The sequence below is a fragment of the Podarcis melisellensis genome (assembly GCF_964234715.1).
Source record: "Podarcis melisellensis genome assembly, chromosome: 15".
Taxonomy (NCBI): Eukaryota; Metazoa; Chordata; class Lepidosauria; order Squamata; family Lacertidae; genus Podarcis; species Podarcis melisellensis.
The window spans coordinates 24,892,185-24,912,229 of NC_138532.1; the positions used below are offsets into that span (position 1 = coordinate 24,892,185).

Genomic DNA, 20,045 nt, shown 5'->3' on the forward strand with positions numbered 1-20,045 from the left:
GCTGACCTCTCTGGCCAATGATTTTGCCAAAGATGCCTTCAAGTGTCTGCAGGAAGGGCCCAGAATCGCACCCCTCTCCCAGTTTGTGCTAGCAGCATTGGCATCGTGTCGCCTCACTCTGCTTCCCTTGCGACATGCCTCTGAGTTGTGTTTTTTCTCTCTTTATTTCTCCTTCCTTTCCCCTGTGCTTTCTCTGTTGTTTGACCAAGGTAGGGAAGCCCAGTAGAAGCAAGCACAACACCCTTCCAAGTGGCAGCCTCCAGTTCCGATCTCTCAGTAAGGATGACCACGGAGAGTGGGAATGTGTCGCTACCAACATAGTCACAAGCATAACTGCTAGCACTCATCTGACTGTCATCGGTAGGTATGGGAATGGATTGGAAGCGTTCATGGGCATGGCCAAATGGGGGATGCCATGCATGTTTGTGGTTTTTCTTCTCCTGGAGTGAAAAATGTTATATTTGCTACTGTGGATAACGGTCCTTAGGAAGCAACCATTTGCAAATAGTTCTCACTGAGCTGTGGGGAGAAAAAAAAAATCAGAATGAGCAGTTGCACTGTTAAACCAGCAGAACAATGGTGGTTCAGAATTGCGGGAATTAGACTCTAGTTCCTATTTAGCAGAGCTTTGTGGAAGACAGTCTGGGTCATTCGACCTGTTTATTAGTTCTCTTTTCCCCTCCTATAGAAACTACGCAAAATGCTCTCTTTTAAAGTTTAAAGAGCAAGTAGCTTTTACTTAGTGTACTTGCAGTTGCAGATTAAATACACAACGCAGGTAGGTGATACATAGGTTGCTAAAACATCTTACATAGATTAAATTGTTACAGACGAACTCTGACTGAGGCAGATACCAGCACAACGCAGCATACCTGCTGGTCTAACTGTTAAGACTGTTCAACTAACTGCCATAAAGGTACCAACTGCCATAACTGCCACAGAGCACATGACATTACAGAGTTCTGAAGCTCTTGCAATTAACCCTTTACATACACATTATGGATGGTAACATTTCGCAAGAATGACCTGCGAGAAATAGTCAGATAAGAATGTGTAATAGTGTGGCTTGCAATAAAATAAAATAAAATTACAGTGCTCAAAATACATTTCATGGCAGCCCCTTAAAGCTGCAATTTTTTAACAGGTTTTTTTTTTGGGGGGGGGGAATGATTAGGCTAAAATTGAAGGAGCCAGGAAGGGGACCTTGTGGGTTTTAATAAGGACCCCCCTCTCCTTTCTCAACCACTGGAGCACTGTTTTTGAGTGGTGCCTGAATTACAGTAGTTGTGAAATAGTCTTGCCTGTGCTTTTTGAACCTTGAAACTATAGCAGTTTGGGAACCGCCCCAAATCTGATGGCTCTGAAAATAGCAGATCTGCTTTTGTGGACAAGTCTCTTGAGCAGATCGGGGCCGTCTTAAGCATATCCGGCGCTGTGGTGCAAAGATCCCTCTGTGCACCCCCCCCTTTCCAGAGTTGCCGACCTTTTTTAGGTAGGACGGCGCTGCCGGTGACGCTCCCAGCTTTGCGGGGCTGTAGGAGGCGGGCAGTGACTGGAGGGAAGAGGAAGAGGCTGGCTCCCGGCTCAGCTGGCCACTTTGTACTGTGGTGGCCATGGTAGGTGGAGGTTCCGGGCGTGGTGCTGCATGGCGGAGGCGGGCGAGGATGGCGAGCTGATGCCGGGAGGCACCGCGTCCAGCCTCCATCTCTTCCCTAGCACCCTTCAGAACTTGGCGCCCTGCGCCACTAGCCTCTATGGATAAGACGCCCCTGGAGCAGGTGGTGGTGGTATCCAGGAAGATGGAAACACCTGTAATAAGGAATGCAGTTCTCTCTTGACCATTGCAATTGAAAGGGTAGGAAGAGAAATGTTGAACAAAATCCTAATGAGAAGTTACAGCCAAACAGGACAGGATGTCTGAATGTTGGTGGCAAGGAGAAGAATGGAATAGAGTTCGCTGAGGAGGAGGGTTGGCTCATGGCTGGCTTCTTAGATAGAACACAGCTGATAGTGTCTCCAGAATAGGAAAATAATGGATTAGGAGAAGGCATGCTGGGAATGAAGGGTATGTGGAGAAAGGAGAAGTGCAACAGAGGCTGATCTCCATATTTAGAAAGTCTGGCCTCTGTGTGTATGAAGAAGATACCCAGTTTTGGATCCATACTGGAGGACAAGGAAAATTCCCAGATACTGATGTTTCCTTGAAAAGAGCCAGCTAGCAAAGGTCTGGTGGCACCATCAGGTTCATAAAGGCTCCTAGCTGATGCATAATTGATCCAGCGCTGGGGATAGATAAAGAGGGAGGAATGATGGCGACTTATTTTAGAATCAGGGTTCCTCATGAATTCAAGGGTTTTCTTGTTTTTTGTTTTGTTTTGCAACATCTGCATAGTGTTGTTGACATTAAAATGGCAGTATGTATCCCCACCCATCTAATCCTTATTTACTATTTCTGGGGGAAATCTGATAAGTTTCTTTAGAAAACAACAGATATCACCTGTTAGTGCTATCTCAGTGACCTCATCTGGAAGCTTTTCTTGAAAGTTTGACTTGAGATAAAAGAAAATGCTGTTCTGCCACCTTTGAATGAAAAAATGCCAATCAATCACCCTATGTTTTGGGTTGAGTGCTGTTTCCCCAACTTCTCTTTGCCTCTCTTTTCAATGATTTCATTGTGTGGACTTTTCAACTGTCCCATCTGTTTGCTCTAGGAGTCAAAATGTTTGAGCCTACAGCCCGCAGAGTGGCTAATGGATAATTGGAGGGAGGTGATGTGCTTCTCTGTGTCAAGGGAGGCTCATATTTCTTGGATGATCTCTGTGGCAAATGCCATGTCTGAGTCATAGATGGTTCCCAGGAAGAGAAGATCATTTTTTCCTTTTAATTTCATGCTCCAATGAGCCTGTTGCTAAAATCTGCTCTTTAATTATTTTTTTTATTTTTTTTATTTTATTTTGGCTATCTCTTTAGATGGGTTGAAGGGGAAGAAAAGGAGCATCCTTTCTTGTTGGTTGGTGCAAGTTTCTCACCTGCAAATGATGAGTCTAGACACATATATGGCTTCAGCCTCAATATTTGTCAGGGCCTAGCAGGATTCAGGCCCCCAATTACTCAGATTTTGGTGAAGAACCATAGCTCAGTGGTAGAATATCTGCAGAACGTCTCAAGTTGAATTCCTCGGCATCTCTGAGTAGGGCTGGCAAAGAATCCCTGTCTGAAAGCTGCCAATAGCCAGTGTAGGCAATGCTGAGCTAAGTAGCTCCAGTGGTCTGACCCTGTATAAGACAGCTTCCTACACCCTCTGTGCTTCCTTGATTACTGCTTTGGTTCACCTGCACCTTCCCAAAGCATTGCCTCTTTCCTTATACAGATAAGCAAAAGGGTAGAGGCACAATCCTCTTCCTACCAGAAGGTGGACTGCAGAGCCCTGTTCAGAAAAAAATCAAATGGGTGAGACTAGCAGACATTCCTAGGGAAGGATATTCCATAGTTTCGGGGCAACCTCAGAGCAAGCCCAGCTTCTCATATGACAATATAACCTCCAAACATATATGTGAAGGGGATGCAGAGGAGGGAGAATTGTGAAACCTCATAATTATTTGATCACTAAGGGGTTCTCTTTGGCTTTAGAATATTGAATTTTTCCTGGATCACACACTATTTTATCTAGAAATAATGTGGAGTAGGTGAGCAGTCATGTCTACATAGACCTATAATAAATAATGTATCTTCTTAAAGATAATGGATGTGCTTCTGGAAGGTCCACAGGCCCCAATGCAGCACACAGACCACACTAATGCAATGGTATGAGCAGCTGAACCTCCCTGAAGTACAGGTTGCATGGACTGGTTGTGTATCCATTTTAGACATAGTGATGACCACCAACTTGGACAGCTGTAGAAGAGCATTAGACATATTCACACTGAATAACGATATCCATGGCTACTAGCCATGGTGTCTGAATTCTGCTTCGGCTGTTGGAGGCCTCTGAATGTCCATTGCTGGGAATCACAAGTGCAGAGAACTTCTGTTGCACTCAGAATCTGCTTGTTGGCTCCCCATAGTCACCTGGTTGGCCACTGTGAGAACAGGATGCTAGACCAGATGGGCCTTTCTCCTGCTCTGGGAGGGCTCTGCTCACATTCTCATGAAGTGACCCATGGATTTGTGTTGCTTCCAATGGACAAAGACTATTGCACTATTAGCAGAAGAGGTTTCTGTCAAGGGTTGTGAAATGAGGGAAGCTGCCCACTGGATGCTGCTGATGCTGATGCATCAAATTAATAATGTCAAAATTACTGATGTTGCATGGTGACACCCTCTCCAAAACTGGGTTGCCATCTTTGAACCTGGTTGCTTGGCCCTTTAATTTCCACTTCTCTGTTCCTCTGCTTCTTAACAGCTATGTGCTATCTCTTTATTTTGCCCTAGTACTTTGTCCTGATAAGGACAGAAAATAAGAAATATGAAGATAATAGAATGTATAATATAGGGCAGGCTACCTAAATTTAGAAAATTTGACTAAATTATCGTAAGGATTGTTAAACACACTAATGATCTCAAAACAGTAGTGATCTCAAAGATAGTAGTAGTAGTAGTAGTAGCAGCAGCAGCAGCAGCAGCAGCCGCCAGGGACTCTCAGGGCCAGGGACTGAACGTGGCCCTTCAGGCCACTTCAGCTAGCCCTTTGGACTCTGTCACACCTTCCCAGGCCATGCTCTGTGCCTTCCTCTATTGCTTTTACCTGGTTGTAATATGTCCTTGAGTTCTGATGGTACCTCTTGCTTGCTTGGAGGGAGAGCGGTCTTTGTCTGGCCACACCCACCGTTGACATGCGGCCCTTGGGAGATTTCCCATGCAGGAATGTGGCCTTCAGGCTGAAAAAGGTTCCCCACCCCAGTTTTAAAAAATAACTCTATAATTTGATGTGCAACAATATTTTTTTCTAATTATTTCCCCTCAGCATCTTAAACAGTCTCATTCTTTTTTCTCCCCCCCTCTTCCATGTTTTCAGGCACAAGCCCCCATGCCCCAGGCAACGTGCGTATTGCTGTTTCCATGACCTCTGCCAATGTTTCCTGGGAGCCTGGCTATGATGGTGGATATGAACAGACATTCTCAGTTTGGTACGGACCTCTGTGAGTCATCCCAGCATGCTTTGCTCTCTGCTTCTTTTCTTTCTCACTCGGCCAGAACTCGGAGTTGGAAGGGGCCTTGCCCTTCTGAGGCTGGAGTTCCCCCGAACAGCTTGTTTTTAGCCTGATGTGCTTGAATGCCAATCACTCTAAGCGAGCCAGCAAGGGTGTCAGGTGTACCCAACACTTCTTTTCCAAAGAGGAAGATTAGCACAGAATAGGGTTTTCTCCACCCCTCTCAGTGGTACCTATATCCACTGCTGCGAGGCTGTTCATGTGCTTTGTTTAATACACTTATCTCTTGTCTTTGTTTCCATAATGGAACTCAAGGTGTTGTAGGTGGGTTTCTGGGCACTGACCAGGCCCAGACTTCCTGAGGTGCAAACCAGAGATGATATCAAGCATTTGATTGGCCCTTGTGTGCTTAGCTTTTTGTTTTACCAAATAGCAGCCAAAGTGGGGAGCAGGGGCCATTTGGAGCAGAACCCCAACATTGGGGGAAGGGGGTGTTGGCACTTTGTCCCCACTGCTATCACACTCTTGATCCCCCCTCCAGCTGCTCTTTGACAGTTTTTCTCCCGCTCTCATCACATGAGAACTTGTGGACCCCAATGAAGCTGAATGTTGGAAAACTCAGGACTGATAAAATAATGTCCTACTTCATGCAGCAGATAGTTCAACTATGGAACTTGCTGCCACATAGCTTGCGTCTCATGAAGTTCAATGCAGCCTGCCTGTTCTATATTCATGGTTTCATCAAGTGTTTCCTGTTTGGTTTTGATTCCTATAGAAAAGATAGGACACCCACTTTTGTTTAAACGTTTCTATTGAGTGGTTTCTCCCATTCCATAGTTTATTTTATTTTGTCATTTAGACCCCACCTTTCCTCCAAGGAGCTCAAGGTGGCATAGATTGTTCTCCCTCTCTCTGTTTTTTCCTCGCAACAATTGCTTATAGCTCATGATTTTATTCATGATCATTACGGTATATCCCAGGTCTTGTGGGGGATAGGTAGACAGATAGTAGCTACAATGCCTATCAGCACAAGCTAGCTCAGAGAGCACCAGGATTCCAAAGAAGGGAGCATACCTCAGAGGGTAAACTGCATTCATGGCAGGTGGAAGACCCCAAGTTCAATCTCCAGTTAAAACCATGGTGGGGTACCTCTGGCCTTCCAGATGCTATTGGACTCCAGCTCCTGTCAACCCCAGCCAGCATGACCACTAGCCAGATATGGTGGGAATTGTAGTCCAGCAACATCTGAAGGGCCACAGGTTCCCCTGCATCAAAACTATCAGGTAGCAGCAGGTGATTGGGAAGGACCCTTCTTTTCCTGAGACCCTGGAAAGCTGTTGTCATTCTTTGCTGGTCTAGATGGGCAAATTGGTGTAAGGCAGCTGCATGCCTTCCCATTTCAAGCTTTTTGCCAGATTAGGCAGGTGCTCAGATGTTGCTGCAGCACAGCAAATTCATTGCCTTGCACACGGCTTGGCAGAAAGAGGCCTCCAAGCTGATTGACATTCTGTCACTCTGTTGACTCTGAAGGAACAGCAGAGGTGACAGTGACCTGCATTTCAGTTGTGTTTCTCATCTCAAATCCTTGAGGATATTCTCCCCACCCTTTCTTCTCCTCTTCTTCTCCTCCCTCCTCTTGATGGTCCAAGCTGACCAGCTTAGGGGTGAGGATGGTGGGTTGCTGATGGAGCAGAGATTGGCTATGTGCTTCCCCATCATAAAATCTACTTGGCTTCCTGAAGAGGATAAAGGTAGCACTTGAGAAAGTGAGGGTTATATGATTATGTAAAAAAACAAAACGTGAGAAGGAAGGAAAGGAAGGAAGGAAGGAAGGAAGGAAGGAAGGAAGGAAGGAAGGAAGGAAGGAAGGAGAGATGGGAGATAGGGGTGGGATAAAGGAAAAGGGTGTTGTGGGAGGTGGAGGAACACAGATCAATCAAGGGAATAGGCTTAGAGTACAAAATTTATGCAGCTGCCTCTGTGATTAAAATATCATTGCAAAGGAACGATTAAACCATCTTCCCTCTGTGAGCTGCGTCTCACCTTGGAGGGGAACAGCCAGATTGCTGTCAGCTGTCCTGGCAATTTTTACCCCATCACATGGTTGAGAAACAGGGATATTTTCAGAACCTTTAAAACAAAATAGGTTAATTTTCTTTGGCTTGGGTCTGCGCAAGGAGTCCCCAGGGGTGCGGGAAAGGAGCACAGGCATCTGTGGCAGATGCTTCTGCATTAAGCCAGCTCTGTGGATACAAGATGCTTCCGTTTTTGGAAGGTTCCCAAGGCAAAGAGTAGCATCCCCAAAGAGCCAGTGTGATGTAATGGCTAGAGGGTTAGACTAGGATCTGGGAGTCCAGGGTTCAAATCCCCTACTCAGCCATGAAACTTGCTACTGTGTGACCCTGGGGTGGGGAGCAGTCACTGTCTCTTAGCCTAGCCTACCTCAGAGGGTTGTTGGGAGGATAAAATGAGGTGGTGGGGAGAGCTATGTCCATCATCTTGAGCTCTTTGGAGGAAAGGTGGGATCTAAATGTAATAAATAAATGATAAACATTTTTTCCCCTCTACAGGGAACCTGGTCCATGCTGACTCACCTGCTGAAGAAGCCCTGCATTTCTTTTACAGGGATCCCGGTGCCCTCGCAGAGGATTCTGGGGCATGCTTATTTCATGCAGGTCCCTGGTTGCGTCTGTTGAGCCTCTTTATGGCCTTGCGTGAACTGAGCACAGCCTAAAACATTCCCAGTGCCCTTCCAACATCTGGCATTGCAGGGGGAGATTGCAAATGACAGACGAGCTGTCTTGCACCATTATTGATTCCCACCCTCCTAACTAACTGAGCTTTGGGGAAGCCCAGAGTGCTCCAGGACATGGTTTCAAAGTCACTGCCCTAAGGAGTTGTTTGCTTCCATCTTTAGCAAAGAGTTGCAATTTATTACCCACTGGAGCCACTTATTGGTGCCATGCTAAATTCTCCCTCCCCTTTTAATTTACATCCAGGGATTCTCTTTCCTGCTGGACTCTTATTCATTTATTCTCCCCAAGTGAATTGCAGTTGGGTTTGGTGTTTTTTTTGGTGTATGTGGTGCAGCTTGAAGCAGCTGGATCTTCCCTTTAGGGCAAGAAATGACAACATTTTCTCGGTCTATGGTTGTATTCCAACAGGGGTAATCTATCAGAGAGAGTCTGCCAACTATGAGCAGACATGAAGCCTGCATTGGGGCAAAAGCAAAAAGGAGACTACCTCCTTTTTCTCTCTACCCTTGCCCCCTTTCTCCCCATCCGACAGTCAGCCAGGATCTGCCAGAGGTCTGAACTGCTTGCTTGCAGAGGGCTTTATTGATGTTAGTGGGAGGGCCTCATGCAGTTTGAGGTTGCCTGCCTGCTCCATAGGGCCTTATCCACTTCCACTGTTGTCCATGGGTTGTAATCCAAAGTCGTGCTAAATTAAAGTCACTTAGAATCATAGAATCATAGAGTTGGAAGAGACCACAAGGGCCATCGAGTCCAACCCCCTGCCAAGCAGGAAACACCATCAGAGCACTCCTGACATATGGTTGTCAAGCCTCTGCTTAAAGACCTCCAAAGAAGGAGACTCCACCACACTCCTTGGCAGCAAATTCCACTGTCAAACAGCTCTTACTGTCAGGAAGTTCTTCCTAATGTTTAGGTGGAATCTTCTTTCTTGTAGTTTGGATCCATTGCTCCTTGTCCGCTTTTCTGGAGCAGCAGAAAACAACCTTTCTCCCTCCTCTATGTGACTTAGTGGTATACTTGTTGCACCCTTGAAATGTTTTGCCCCAGCGGAAAGTTGTCGCTCAAGAGAATGAGCAGGTTGCTGGTAATTTTGTTGCATGACAAGTGGTGCAATGTATTGCACAGAGAGTTTCCACTAGCACCACTGTTGTGTTGGCATCTTCTGTTGCATAACATTAAAAAGGAATGGAGAAGGTAGCAGAGTCAGATCAGCAGAGCAGGCTGAGGATCAGAGTTCCTGCATGCAGCAGGTGCTTTGCTGCATAGGCAAAGCTTGCCAACAGGAGATGTTACAGAGGAACAGGAAAAGACAGGGACCAGTCACTGTGAAGAGGGGCAGAGCAAGACAGACTGAAGTTGCTTGGACCTTAAAGGGACCCACGTCTTCCCAAATTGTTCCTTGGAAGGGCTCTGGTTGAACTCCAAAAGTGTTGGAGGCACCCTGACAGGCACTGTTGCCTTTGCCCTGTGGGCTGCTGTCCAGATGGTCCCATTGTCTAGGCTTTTGTTGTGCTGCCTGGATCTTGCTCTGGCTTCACTTTAATCACATACTTGCACCTACTTCCGCCAGCAGCTTCGTTTCTGCAGAAGCAGATGCTCTCGGTGGAAACCTTACATAGGATTAGTGGTGCAAAGGAGAATTGTCAATTCAATGGGCCAACCCCATTTTGTTCCTTGAGGCAAAGGGCAAAAATTGTGGCTCCCTCAAGTTCATGTACAGAAGCTGACCAGATTAGCAGTGGAATCTTATCTCAATGCCGAACAGCAACCTCCACTGCCCTGAAGGACAGCAGGCTCACTTAGGGGGTGCAAACCTGGCCATATGGTGCAAACAGCCTTACCCAATCCTCACTCCTCAGCATCTGCTGCCTGCAGTGACTGCCTCACTCTTCCTTATGGTAGGGACAGCCCTGGGCAATCCCCATTGCCTTCTTTCAATGCTCTGCCTTCCGTTCCATTGGCATCAGCAGGGCCTGGAATGCGACCAATGAAATCATTTCTTGGCCATGGTCCTCATGGGAGGTGCTGCTCAGGTGAGCCTAGCCTGAAGGCAGCATTTGGCTCTAGCATTAATTTGGCAATCCCGCTGATGACGTATGAGTCAGCCTAGCCTCCCACCTGCTTATCCGTTAGCAGAGCTAGCACCGTGTGCCATGGAGAGGGCCGTCAGTAATTAATGTTTAGATTTGCCGTGACAAATAATCAGGGCTGATGCGGTAAGAGACCCATGGGTGCAGGATGGCTGGATGAAAACATATCATTTCCGATTATCATTGTACTGTTGGGGGCTGTCATCATTTCATTAGTTTACATCCGATTGGATGGAAAGATATGTACCCAGGTTTAGAGTGGCAAGCAAAAAACCAATTTACATCTCCCTCCTCTTTTGCTGCAGTGGAAACAGATCAAGCCTTTAGAAACTTGCGCACAGACCTTAGTGGTACAAAATTGCAGGAGTGTGTGTGTGTGTGTGTGTGTGTGTGTGTGTGAAGAGAGCAAGAGAAGAAACTCATTTCATTAAGTGTTGGGTGCAGAATTCAACTTCTTAGATGTCTCACCCTTCATTAAAATCAACAATCAGGTTTCTAGCCCATATGATGGTTAAAAACAGGTTTGAAAGCTTGTGGGCAACATCTGCTGCATTTTCAGGAATCAGGGGAGTCTCTGAATAAGATCTGTGGGAAGCCAGAGGGTGTGGGGTTCAGGTCTCATTTCCCCCTCCCATGTAACTAGTAGGAGCAAAATAAAGAATGCAAATCTGGAGTGATTATGCAAATGTGCTGGATTGAGTCTGGCCGCAGAATCAAGCATTCCTTGCCATGAAATGTGAGTCATGTTGGTGCAGAATTTTGTATTTAGCAGAGTCCTGGGTGTCATTGGATCCAACCCCAAGTAGCTCCATTGTTCATTAAGGAATTATCTCTCTCTTTTTTCCTCTTTCTACACTTTTCTTTTCTCTCTCTTGTTCTCTTTTTTCTCTTTGATTTCTTCCCTCTAAAGAACCCGCCCCTTCGATTGTCTTTCTTCTATCTTGCCAGGATGAAGCGGGCACAATTTGGACCTCATGACTGGCTCTCTTTCCCAGTGCCAACTGGGCCCAGTTGGTTCCTCATGGATAATCTAGAACCGGAGACTGCCTACCAGTTCAGTGTCTTGGCCCAAAACAAGCTAGGCACAAGCTCCTTCAGTGAGGTGGTCACTGTGAATACTTTAGGTGAGACTCAGAAGAGGACCTTGTTGATCCAAGGTTGCATAAACCAAAATGACAAAGCCATTAAAAAAAGAAGAATGAATTACTAGCAGTGTCGTACCCAGTGTTATTCTAGAATTCTAAGAAACCAGAAAGCTTTCAAGGGTTCTCCAACTGGTTCAACATGGTGTCTAATTGCATCCAAGCATAGACATAAACCTTCTCACTGATCTCAGGAACTGCCAAGCAGAATTTGGTTATGACATCTTAAGAAAGGGGGGGGGGAGGCACATGGAAATTTAGTGCTGTGCTTACTCTCAGTAAAAGTAAAAGGTTGAGCCAAAGGTGTCATGGAAGAGCAGAGCTTTGAGGAAGCAGTTAAGGGGCAGCAGGATAGGTGGCATAAAGCAGGTATTCTGAGGAAAACATTCTGGGCATAAGGGACAGTAAGGGTGAAACGGTAGAGCTTTTAAAGCAGAAGTGGTCAAACACTTTGACAAATGTGCCGCAATTCCAGTGTAAAACACAAGACCCATCACCGCCCCCCCCATAGGTTTCTTGCATCTGTTTAAAAATATTTCTTTTCCCTTCCCCTTCTGTCCCAACATTTTTTTTTATCTTCAGCATTCCCTGTCACAACTCCAGAACCCCTGGTGCTGGTTACTCCACCAAGGTGCCTAACAGCCAATCGGACGCAGCAAGGAGTCCTATTGTCATGGCTTCCTCCAGCCAATCATAGCTTTCCGATTGACCGTTATATTATGGAGTTTCGGGTTGGAGAAAGATGGGAGATTTTAGATGATGCCATCTTGGGGAGTGACAGTGACTTCTTTGCAAAGGATTTGACTCAGGTAAGTGGATGACAGATTGAACCTACAGTGTGGTGGTCTTTCTGGGAAATCTTGGAGTGAATTAAGTGTGCAAGCTTAATAGGAATTCCTTAATAAGAAGGCTAGTAATAATAGACAAGTTTCCCTGAAAGACAAATTGTCTCCCAAACTGTTTATCTTTCCTTGCAATGTTCTGCCACAGAGGAGTGTTAGGTATGTTCCAGGCTGCTCTCTGACAAAAATGAGGTTCCAGGAAGCCTGAGCAGTGCTGCATATGAGCTTGTCTGTACATCCTAGAACAGTGTTCTTCAAGACTGGGTCTCCAGATGTTGTTGGACTACAACTCCCATCATCCCCAGCCAGCTTAGCCAAGTGTCAGGGATGATAGGAGTTGAAGTCCAACAACATTTGAGGATCGAAGGTTGAAGAACATTATCCTAGAGCATAGCCCCAAATCTTCTGTAGAAGAGGTTCTACAGAAGACTGCAAAGGGTTCCTTGGCAAATAGGCCTTTGGAGCACCAGAAATGATGCCCTAATGGTGAAAATTTCTAACACACTGCTCTTTGAGAAGAGTGGTTGACGTACTATCCATCTCTCCGAACTAGGAATGCTTCTGAAATCCAAATTCCATCCAAATTCCATTTTAAAAATTATGTATATCAAAATATCTCCCTGGATTTGGGACTTGCAAATTACCTGGTCCTGCTTCTGAAGTGGAACCAATGCATTAGTAATCCTCTGTGCTCCATTTTAAAAATAATAATTCTCTCTGTTCTCTTTTATTATGTTTAATTTTATGTTATATATATTTTACCAGTATAAGCCACCTGGACGACCCTTTTGACTGTGGACAGGTGGGGTATAAATGGTATTGTGAATTCAGTTTTATGAAGCAAGTGTTAGGTAATCAAGTGATATGTGTGTATATATGTTTGGTGTTAAATGGTCCCTAAGGAAACCCACTAAATACATTTTGGGGGCTTAATTGCCGCACTCACTATCTCTTTGGAGACCCTAGAATACTCTGTTTTCTGACTTCACTACAAGTGTTGCAACCTGATGACTCTAGATACTAAAAGTGGCTAATCTCCCTGCATGTATAAAGCCAATTCCTTTGCTACCACTGGGAAAATGTACCGTTTCCAATTAAAAACTGAGTCCAACTGTTGACCACAATTTGTGGTGGCATTCATTTGTCACGACAAATGTCAGCATTGGTTGTCAGGCGATGTTTGATAATGCACATATTTCATGCCATAGGACACATGGTACGAGTTCAGAGTTCTGGCTGTCATGCAAGACCTCATCAGTGAACCCAGCAACATTGCCGGCGTATCCAGCACAGGTAAAGAAGTGCTTTCTCCACCTTCCATTAAGCTTTTTCACCAGCCAAACCAAATCTGCAGATGGGCAAGATCATCACAAGGAGTGGGTCCTTCTTGAGAATGGCCTCAGAACTGAGGAATTGTCCTGGCCTTCCCTGCCAGATGAAAGATTTGAACTCAGTTTTGTTTTTCTGCCAAATTATTTAATGCATAAATCTGAGTGATACATAGAGGAGGGTAAGGCTATCAATGGCTACTAGCCACAATGGCCATGCTTTGCCTCCACTATTAGAGGCAGTAGAGCTTCTGAGGAGGGGAGAGTGTTATTTTGCTTGGATCCGGCTTATGTGTTTCCCTTGGGCATCTAGTTGGCTACTGTGAGAACAGATGCTGGACTATAAGTGCTCCTGGCCTGATCCAGCTTAACTTGTGGTTCTCTGGATCTTGTTGGGCTATTCCTCCCACCATCCCTGACCATTGGCCATGCTGGCTGGGGCTGATGGGAGATGTAGTTCAACAAATTCTAGAAGGCCATAATGGACCTGTTAAATGTTCAAGGTGCCAGAAGCCTTGTTTTTCCCCCCACATGGAGATGTGTTTGAGATGTTGACTGTTGTCCAACCCTCTTCAAAACTGCCTACCACAGCACAGCAGCACCAACCATTTCCCAATGAAATCTCCTCAAATGTGTGTGGTGAAAAGATGATGGAAGTAATTCCATTTGTTTATTCTTACTCTGATGGTCTCCCTGCAGAACAAGTGCCTGTAGCAGTGTCTTAAGAGGCTCCCCTATTATCTATCTCTTCCAGACATATTTCCACAGCCAGAGCTGACTGATGAAGGCTTGGCCCGGCCTGTGCTGGCTGGAATAGTTGCCACCATTTGCTTCCTCGCAGCTGCCATCCTATTCAGCACTCTAGCTGCCTGCTTCGTCAACAAGCAACGCAAACGGAAACTTAAGCGCAAAAAAGGTGAGTCTGTACCTTGCATTTCCTGGAAAATTGAGGCAATAATCACCTAAGCGTCAAGACAGCCTTATACTCTGAAATCTTGAGGAAATAGTTCTGGGATAAACATGCTGCATTCCAAGACACTTGCTTTTCTAGGCACAGAATATGTGTTCAAACTATTTTCCCTCCACCAAACTTAGGCCGCATTTGTACCATCCACTTAAAGCACCATGATACAGTGGTGCCTCGCAAGACGAAATTAATCCGTTCCGTGAGGCTCTTTGTATAGCGTTTTTTTCGTCTTGCGAAGCAAGCCCATTGACAGCTTAGCGGATTAGCGCTACAGCTGTCAAGCGGCTTCCAGCGATCAGCTGTTAAGCGGCTTATCAGCGGAACAGCTGATAAGCGGCTTAAGAAAAGGGTGAAAAAAGCGGAAAAAAACCACGGGGGGATGCAAGATTTTTTTCGTCTTGCGAAGCAACCCCATAGGGGAATTCGTTTTACGAAGCGCCTCCAAAACGGAAAACCCTTTTGTCTAGCGGGTTTTTCGTCTTGCGAGGCGTTCGTCTTGCAGGGCACCACTGTACTACTTTAAACACGTATGGCTTCCCCCAAAGCATTCTGGAAGGTGCAGTTGGTTAAAAGTTCTGAACATTGTTAGGAGGCCCCCATTCCCCTCACAGAGCTACAATTTCCAGGGTTTACTGTGAGGAGGAATTGGTAGTTAAGCCATTCTGGGACTGTTAGCTCTGGGCTGGGAATAAGGGCTTCCTAACAACTCTCAGCACCCTGGACAAACTAACTCCCAGAATTCTTTGGGGGAAGCCATGACTGTTTAAAGTGGTATATCAGTGCGGTAAATGGATGGTGTGAATGTGGTCTTAAAATGTCTCTCTACACCCCCACTTGCCTACTTTGGTATCCAGCTAAGTTGTGTAATACTGTGTTTTAATATTAATGCATTGTGTTTTAATTGTTGTATCCTATCCTGGGACCTTATGGCAAGGTATGGTTAATAAATTGTAGTAGTAGTAATAATAATAAGAGTAGTCCTGTTAAAACTAATGTGCTTAAGTTAGTCTTGGCCCTTCATTTCAATGGGTCTATTAAATGTATGACTGACATTGGATACAATCACTAGATATGATGATAAGGCCTCAAAGAGCCAACCTCTTTCCACAGTGTCAGGTTGTATCGTGGGGTGGAGTGTCGCATGACCAAACGTTTAATAATAATACCACAAAGCATTTGATGTCTGGAAAAAAGAAGTTGACCTCGCCTTCTCCCTGATGTGCTAGTTTTATATGCAGTGCTACTACAAATAAAACAGCATATAAAACACTGATATGCAGTGTTAGGGCATGCTCTCTCTGCTGAAATACAAGAGGCCCTATCGTATTGGCATTCCACTGGCTTCTGTAGAGAAACCTGTGCAGGCAAGCATTTCCCGGAACTTGAGCTTTGTGTTTTGTTTAAATAATATTTTTAATGGGCTTTTTTCTTATGTATTTTAATGAAGGATGTTTTTAATGTTTTTTATGGAATTGCTTTATTACACATATTGCATGTGTGTGTGTTTTTATAATTGATGTTATACTTGTAAAGTGCTTAGAAACCATTTTGACATGTAAGCAGTGTATAAATTAATAGATGATGATGATGATGATGACGATATGTGCATCTGGTCATGTGGAGAAACACTTAATGTTGTGAACATCCTGTAATAGTGGGGATACCCAGTTTACATTGGCTGCAAGGGTGAGCTTCTTGTTCTGTTTTTCATTGTTGGAAAAGTAAGAAATAGGGTGCCTCATTCAATGTTCTCCTTTCAACTCTTTTAATTATTTCTCCCACACCCCCTTTATATTTTCCAGACCCTCCTCTCTCAATAACCCATTGCAGGAAGAGTTTAGAGTCTCCGTAAGTATCTGTGTGTTGTAAAAAAGCAAGCAAACAAACAAAAACAACAGAAGAAAATCTATGAAATCATCAGTTAAAAGCAACCATTCCCCTTGAGAGTTACACTTCCCAGAGTTCCCTGGGAAGATGGATTAAATGGTTAAACCACCCTGAGAAATGTAGGAATAGAAGGGTTTCCTAACAACTCTCAGCACCTTTAACAAGCTTCATCTCCCAGAATTATTTGGGGGAAGCCATGATTGTTTAAAGTGGTATTGTGGTGTTTTAAACGTATGACGTGAATGTGGCCTTTGCAAAGGAGAAGTAATATTAATAATGATGTCCCACCCTAACTTCTGCTTATTCATTTTACATCCAGTTAAGGAGTTTATGTTATTTAGGGCTCATACATCCTTTTACTCAAACTGTGGTGTTAATCAAACTACAGACCTTGGTCTTCTCTGTGATCCATTATTAAAATTATGCTCCCCCCTTTTCTATGGCACAGGTTGTCCTCTGGAAAAGTGAGCCCCGAGAGCATCCGGACGCTCCGTCCCCCCTCCGAATCTTCCGATGACCAGGGCCCACCCGGCAAGCGGATGCTTAGCCCCAGCAAGGAGAAGGAGCTCTCCCTTTACAAGAAGACCAAGCGGGCCATCAGCAGCAAGAAGTACAGTGTTTCCAAGGCTGAGGCAGAAGCTGAGGCGACCACCCCCATTGAACTCATCAGCCGCGGGCCAGACGGCCGTTTTGTCATGGATCCTTCAGAGATGGAGCCCTCCCTCAAGACCCGCCGGATAGAGGGCTTCCCCTTTGTGGAGGAGACGGACATGTACCCGGAGTTCCGCCAGTCCGATGAAGAGAACGACGACCCCGTGATGCCTGCCTCTGTGACAGCCCTCAAGTCCCAGCTGACGCCTCTCTCCTCCAGCCAGGAGTCTTACCTTCAGCCACCAGCATACAGCCCAAGGTTTCACCGGGGCCTGGAGGGGACGGGCACCATGGAGAGCCGCCTCCAAGCCACCGGCCAGGCCAGGCCTCCTGCCCCCAGGCCATTCCACCACGGCCCGTATTACGGTTACCTCAGCAGCAGCAGCCCCGGCGAGATGGACCCTCCGCCTTTCTACATGCCGGAGGTCAGCCCCCTCAGCTCTGTCATGTCCTCCCCTCCTCTGCATCCAGAGGGGCCTTTTGGCCATGCCACCATCCCCGAGGAGAATGGAGAGAACGCCTCCAACAGCACGCTGCCCCTGACCCAGACTCCGACGGGGGGCCGGTCCCCCGAGCCATGGGGCAGGGCCGAGTTCCCTTTCAGCGGCCTGGAATCGTCGCCCATCATGTTCCCCCACCAGCTCCACCAGTGCGAAATGGCTGAGAGCCTGCAGCCAAAGGCCAGTCTTCCTAGGGGACCACCACCTTCCTCGCTCCAGGTCCCCACGTCCTACCCTGGCATCCTGGCCCTGGAGGCACCAAAGAGCTGGACTGGCAAGTCGCCAAGCAGAAGCCAACCTTCCATGCCCACCACCGCCAAATGGCAGGACAAACCTATGCAACCAATGGCGAGTCAAGGGCAGCTAAGACACACCAGTCAAGGCATGGGCATACCTGTGTTGCCTTACCATGGGCCGTCCGAGTCAGTCAGCCACAGCGGCACAAGCACATTTGGCCTGGACACCAGGTGGTACGACCCCCAACCCAGACCTCGGCCCAGCCCCCGGCAAGCCAGGAGGGCTGAGCCCAGTTTACATCAGGTGGTGCTACAACCTTCAAGGCTTTCCCCCCTGACCCAGAGCCCCCTCAGCTCCCGCACCAGCTCCCCAGAGCTGACGGCGCGGGCCAGGCCACGGCCGGGCCTCATCCACCAGGCGGAGATGTCTGAGATCACTCTGCAGCCTCCGGCGGCCGTCAGCTTCTCCCGCAAGTCCACCCCGTCGACAGGATCCCCTGCCCAGAGCAGCCGGGGAGGAAGCCCCAGCTTCCGGCCAGCCATGGCTTTCACTTCTCTGGCCACCGGCTATCCCCCCCCTCAGTGCCCTTCCCTGCCCGTGGAGCCCATAGACGTCTTCGGACAAATCCCCTCTCCGAGGAGGGGAGGGGAGGACATTCTTAGGCCGGAGCCGACACCGACAACCAGTTCGGGGTAAGTGTGTGTGTGTGTGGACATTGCCAGCTTCCCCTCCCCCCAGCCTCTCTCTCCCTCCCCACCTCACCTGCTCCCATCCCTTCCCCACAACTTCTTCCCCTGCCACCATCACCTGAATCCATGTCGAGGCACGCTGCAGCAACTTTTTTGGAGATGGCCTCCAGCTGGGATTTCTAGTATTATTTCCCCCTCCCTTCCCCAGTCAAGTTTTGCAGTGTTGGGCCACCCCCTGCCAATGTCCGTTACCCCCTCAGCATGGGCGATTAGATCCATAAGGTCCCTGGCCTTTGGGACTGTTGGGAATTGTGTACTGTTGGTTAGCTCAAGGGCTCTCCCTTTTCCTCCCCCATCACAAGAAATAAAAATATTGAAGCTTTCATTTTTGTTTGGGAGTCACGTGCCGGGATGAAATGAAGAGGGTGTCCAAATGTCTAAAAACTGTAGGTTCAGGTGGTGTTTCTTTTCGCTTTGCAACTGGGTCAGTGAGCCCCAGATATTACCAGTATTTTCCTCTTCTAGTTCCTGGCTGTTTACTTTCCTGGGACATTAAGGCCTTGAGGCCCGCTCTTTGCCTTCTTCACATCCTTCTTTTACCCCCCGAGAGGGTTTGTCATCTTCCATGAACGAAACATGGCCGCACAAGCCGCCTTTTTCCACAACATCTCCAAAAGGGGTGCTGCAGCCCCACCCACAAGACTTGGGCGAGGCGAGAGAAACAAAGACATTAGCCACATGAACAGCTTGTAAGGAGAGGACCAAAAAATTTTAAAAGTCAAAATCTACCCCAAACACACAGAAGTCAAATCAGGAAGCCGCCAGCACCCTCGGATCCTGTCCATGCAAGGGATTGCAGCTGGCCAATTACCTCCAGCAGCTGGTTTTCCAGGTACCAGGGTTGCACCAGGCAAAGCGTCTTCTCTTTCTTTCCGTTTCTTCCTTCTCCTCCCCACACCTCTGTCTTTCACACTAACTGTAGGTGCGCTCTCCTTCCATCCTTTTGTCTTTGTTCAAACAATTTTTTTGTTCTCCATGTAGTGGAGTTTGACTCCCCTTGCCCCCTCTCTTGATCCCGCAGCGTTGTGGAAATGAGTGGTGGTACCCCGCCCCCCGCCCCGCCCAAATGGCTTGATGGAAACATGTGTAGATCAATTTGGATCAGGAGGGAGAAGTGACTCAACCGCAAGCAAGGAGCGAAGGGTGGGCTGGTTTGACTATGCGGTCAGCCTGGTATGTGAACCCAAGCAGTGGTTGTGGTAGGGTCATTGTAGAGCACAGGTGTGAGACTTGAGTATAGCGTGGGAAGCTGGCTTTTCATCCCCTTGCCAAACATCCTTGCATTCTACCTATACTCTCTGGTACCTGGAAGCACTTAAGTCTTTGGAGACCCATTTGGCAAGGTTATTGGTTGCTGCTTCAGGAGATTGGACCCAAGGGATAGGAGACATGTCTTTGTGCTAAACAGCTGAAGGGTACTGTAAATGACTAGCAAAATGAAAGCAACCTCTGTTACTTTAAACCTATGCTTGTATAGACAATCTGAAACCTAATGGATCCAAGACTTCCACTCAAAGACGACATATGGGAACATATTAGGACACTCTAGAGCAGTGTTCTTGAATATTGGGCTCCCATATATTGTTGATCTACAACTCCCATCATCCCCGACAATTGGCTTAGTTGGCTGGGGATGATGGGAGTTGTAGTCCAACAGCATCTGGGGATCCAAGGTTGAAGAATACTACTCTAGAGGACATGTCCACACTACAAACTTCACACCATTCTAACTGCCACGACTTCCCC

The 20,045-nt window shown here is 46.8% G+C and overlaps 1 protein-coding gene across 5 annotated transcripts in view; it reads left to right on the top strand.

Annotated features, from left to right (window-relative positions):
* IGSF9B (immunoglobulin superfamily member 9B) overlaps positions 1-20,045 on the top strand; it is a 124,669-nt gene that overhangs the window by 82,875 nt on the left and 21,749 nt on the right. For 4 of the 5 annotated variants that reach the window (XM_081889741.1, XM_081889744.1, XM_081889743.1 and 1 more), the window contains exons 11-18: positions 210-360; positions 5,015-5,138; positions 10,945-11,120; positions 11,721-11,947; positions 13,189-13,273; positions 14,063-14,224; positions 16,078-16,123; positions 16,611-18,242. In XM_081889741.1, coding sequence (XP_081745867.1) covers positions 210-360; positions 5,015-5,138; positions 10,945-11,120; positions 11,721-11,947; positions 13,189-13,273; positions 14,063-14,224; positions 16,078-16,123; positions 16,611-18,242 — 2,603 coding nt within the window. Of the gene's footprint in view, positions 1-209; positions 361-5,014; positions 5,139-10,944; positions 11,121-11,720; positions 11,948-13,188; positions 13,274-14,062; positions 14,225-16,077; positions 16,124-16,610; positions 18,243-18,764; positions 19,132-20,045 lie in introns of all 5 variants that reach the window. The other variant, XM_081889745.1, reaches the window with a different exon arrangement.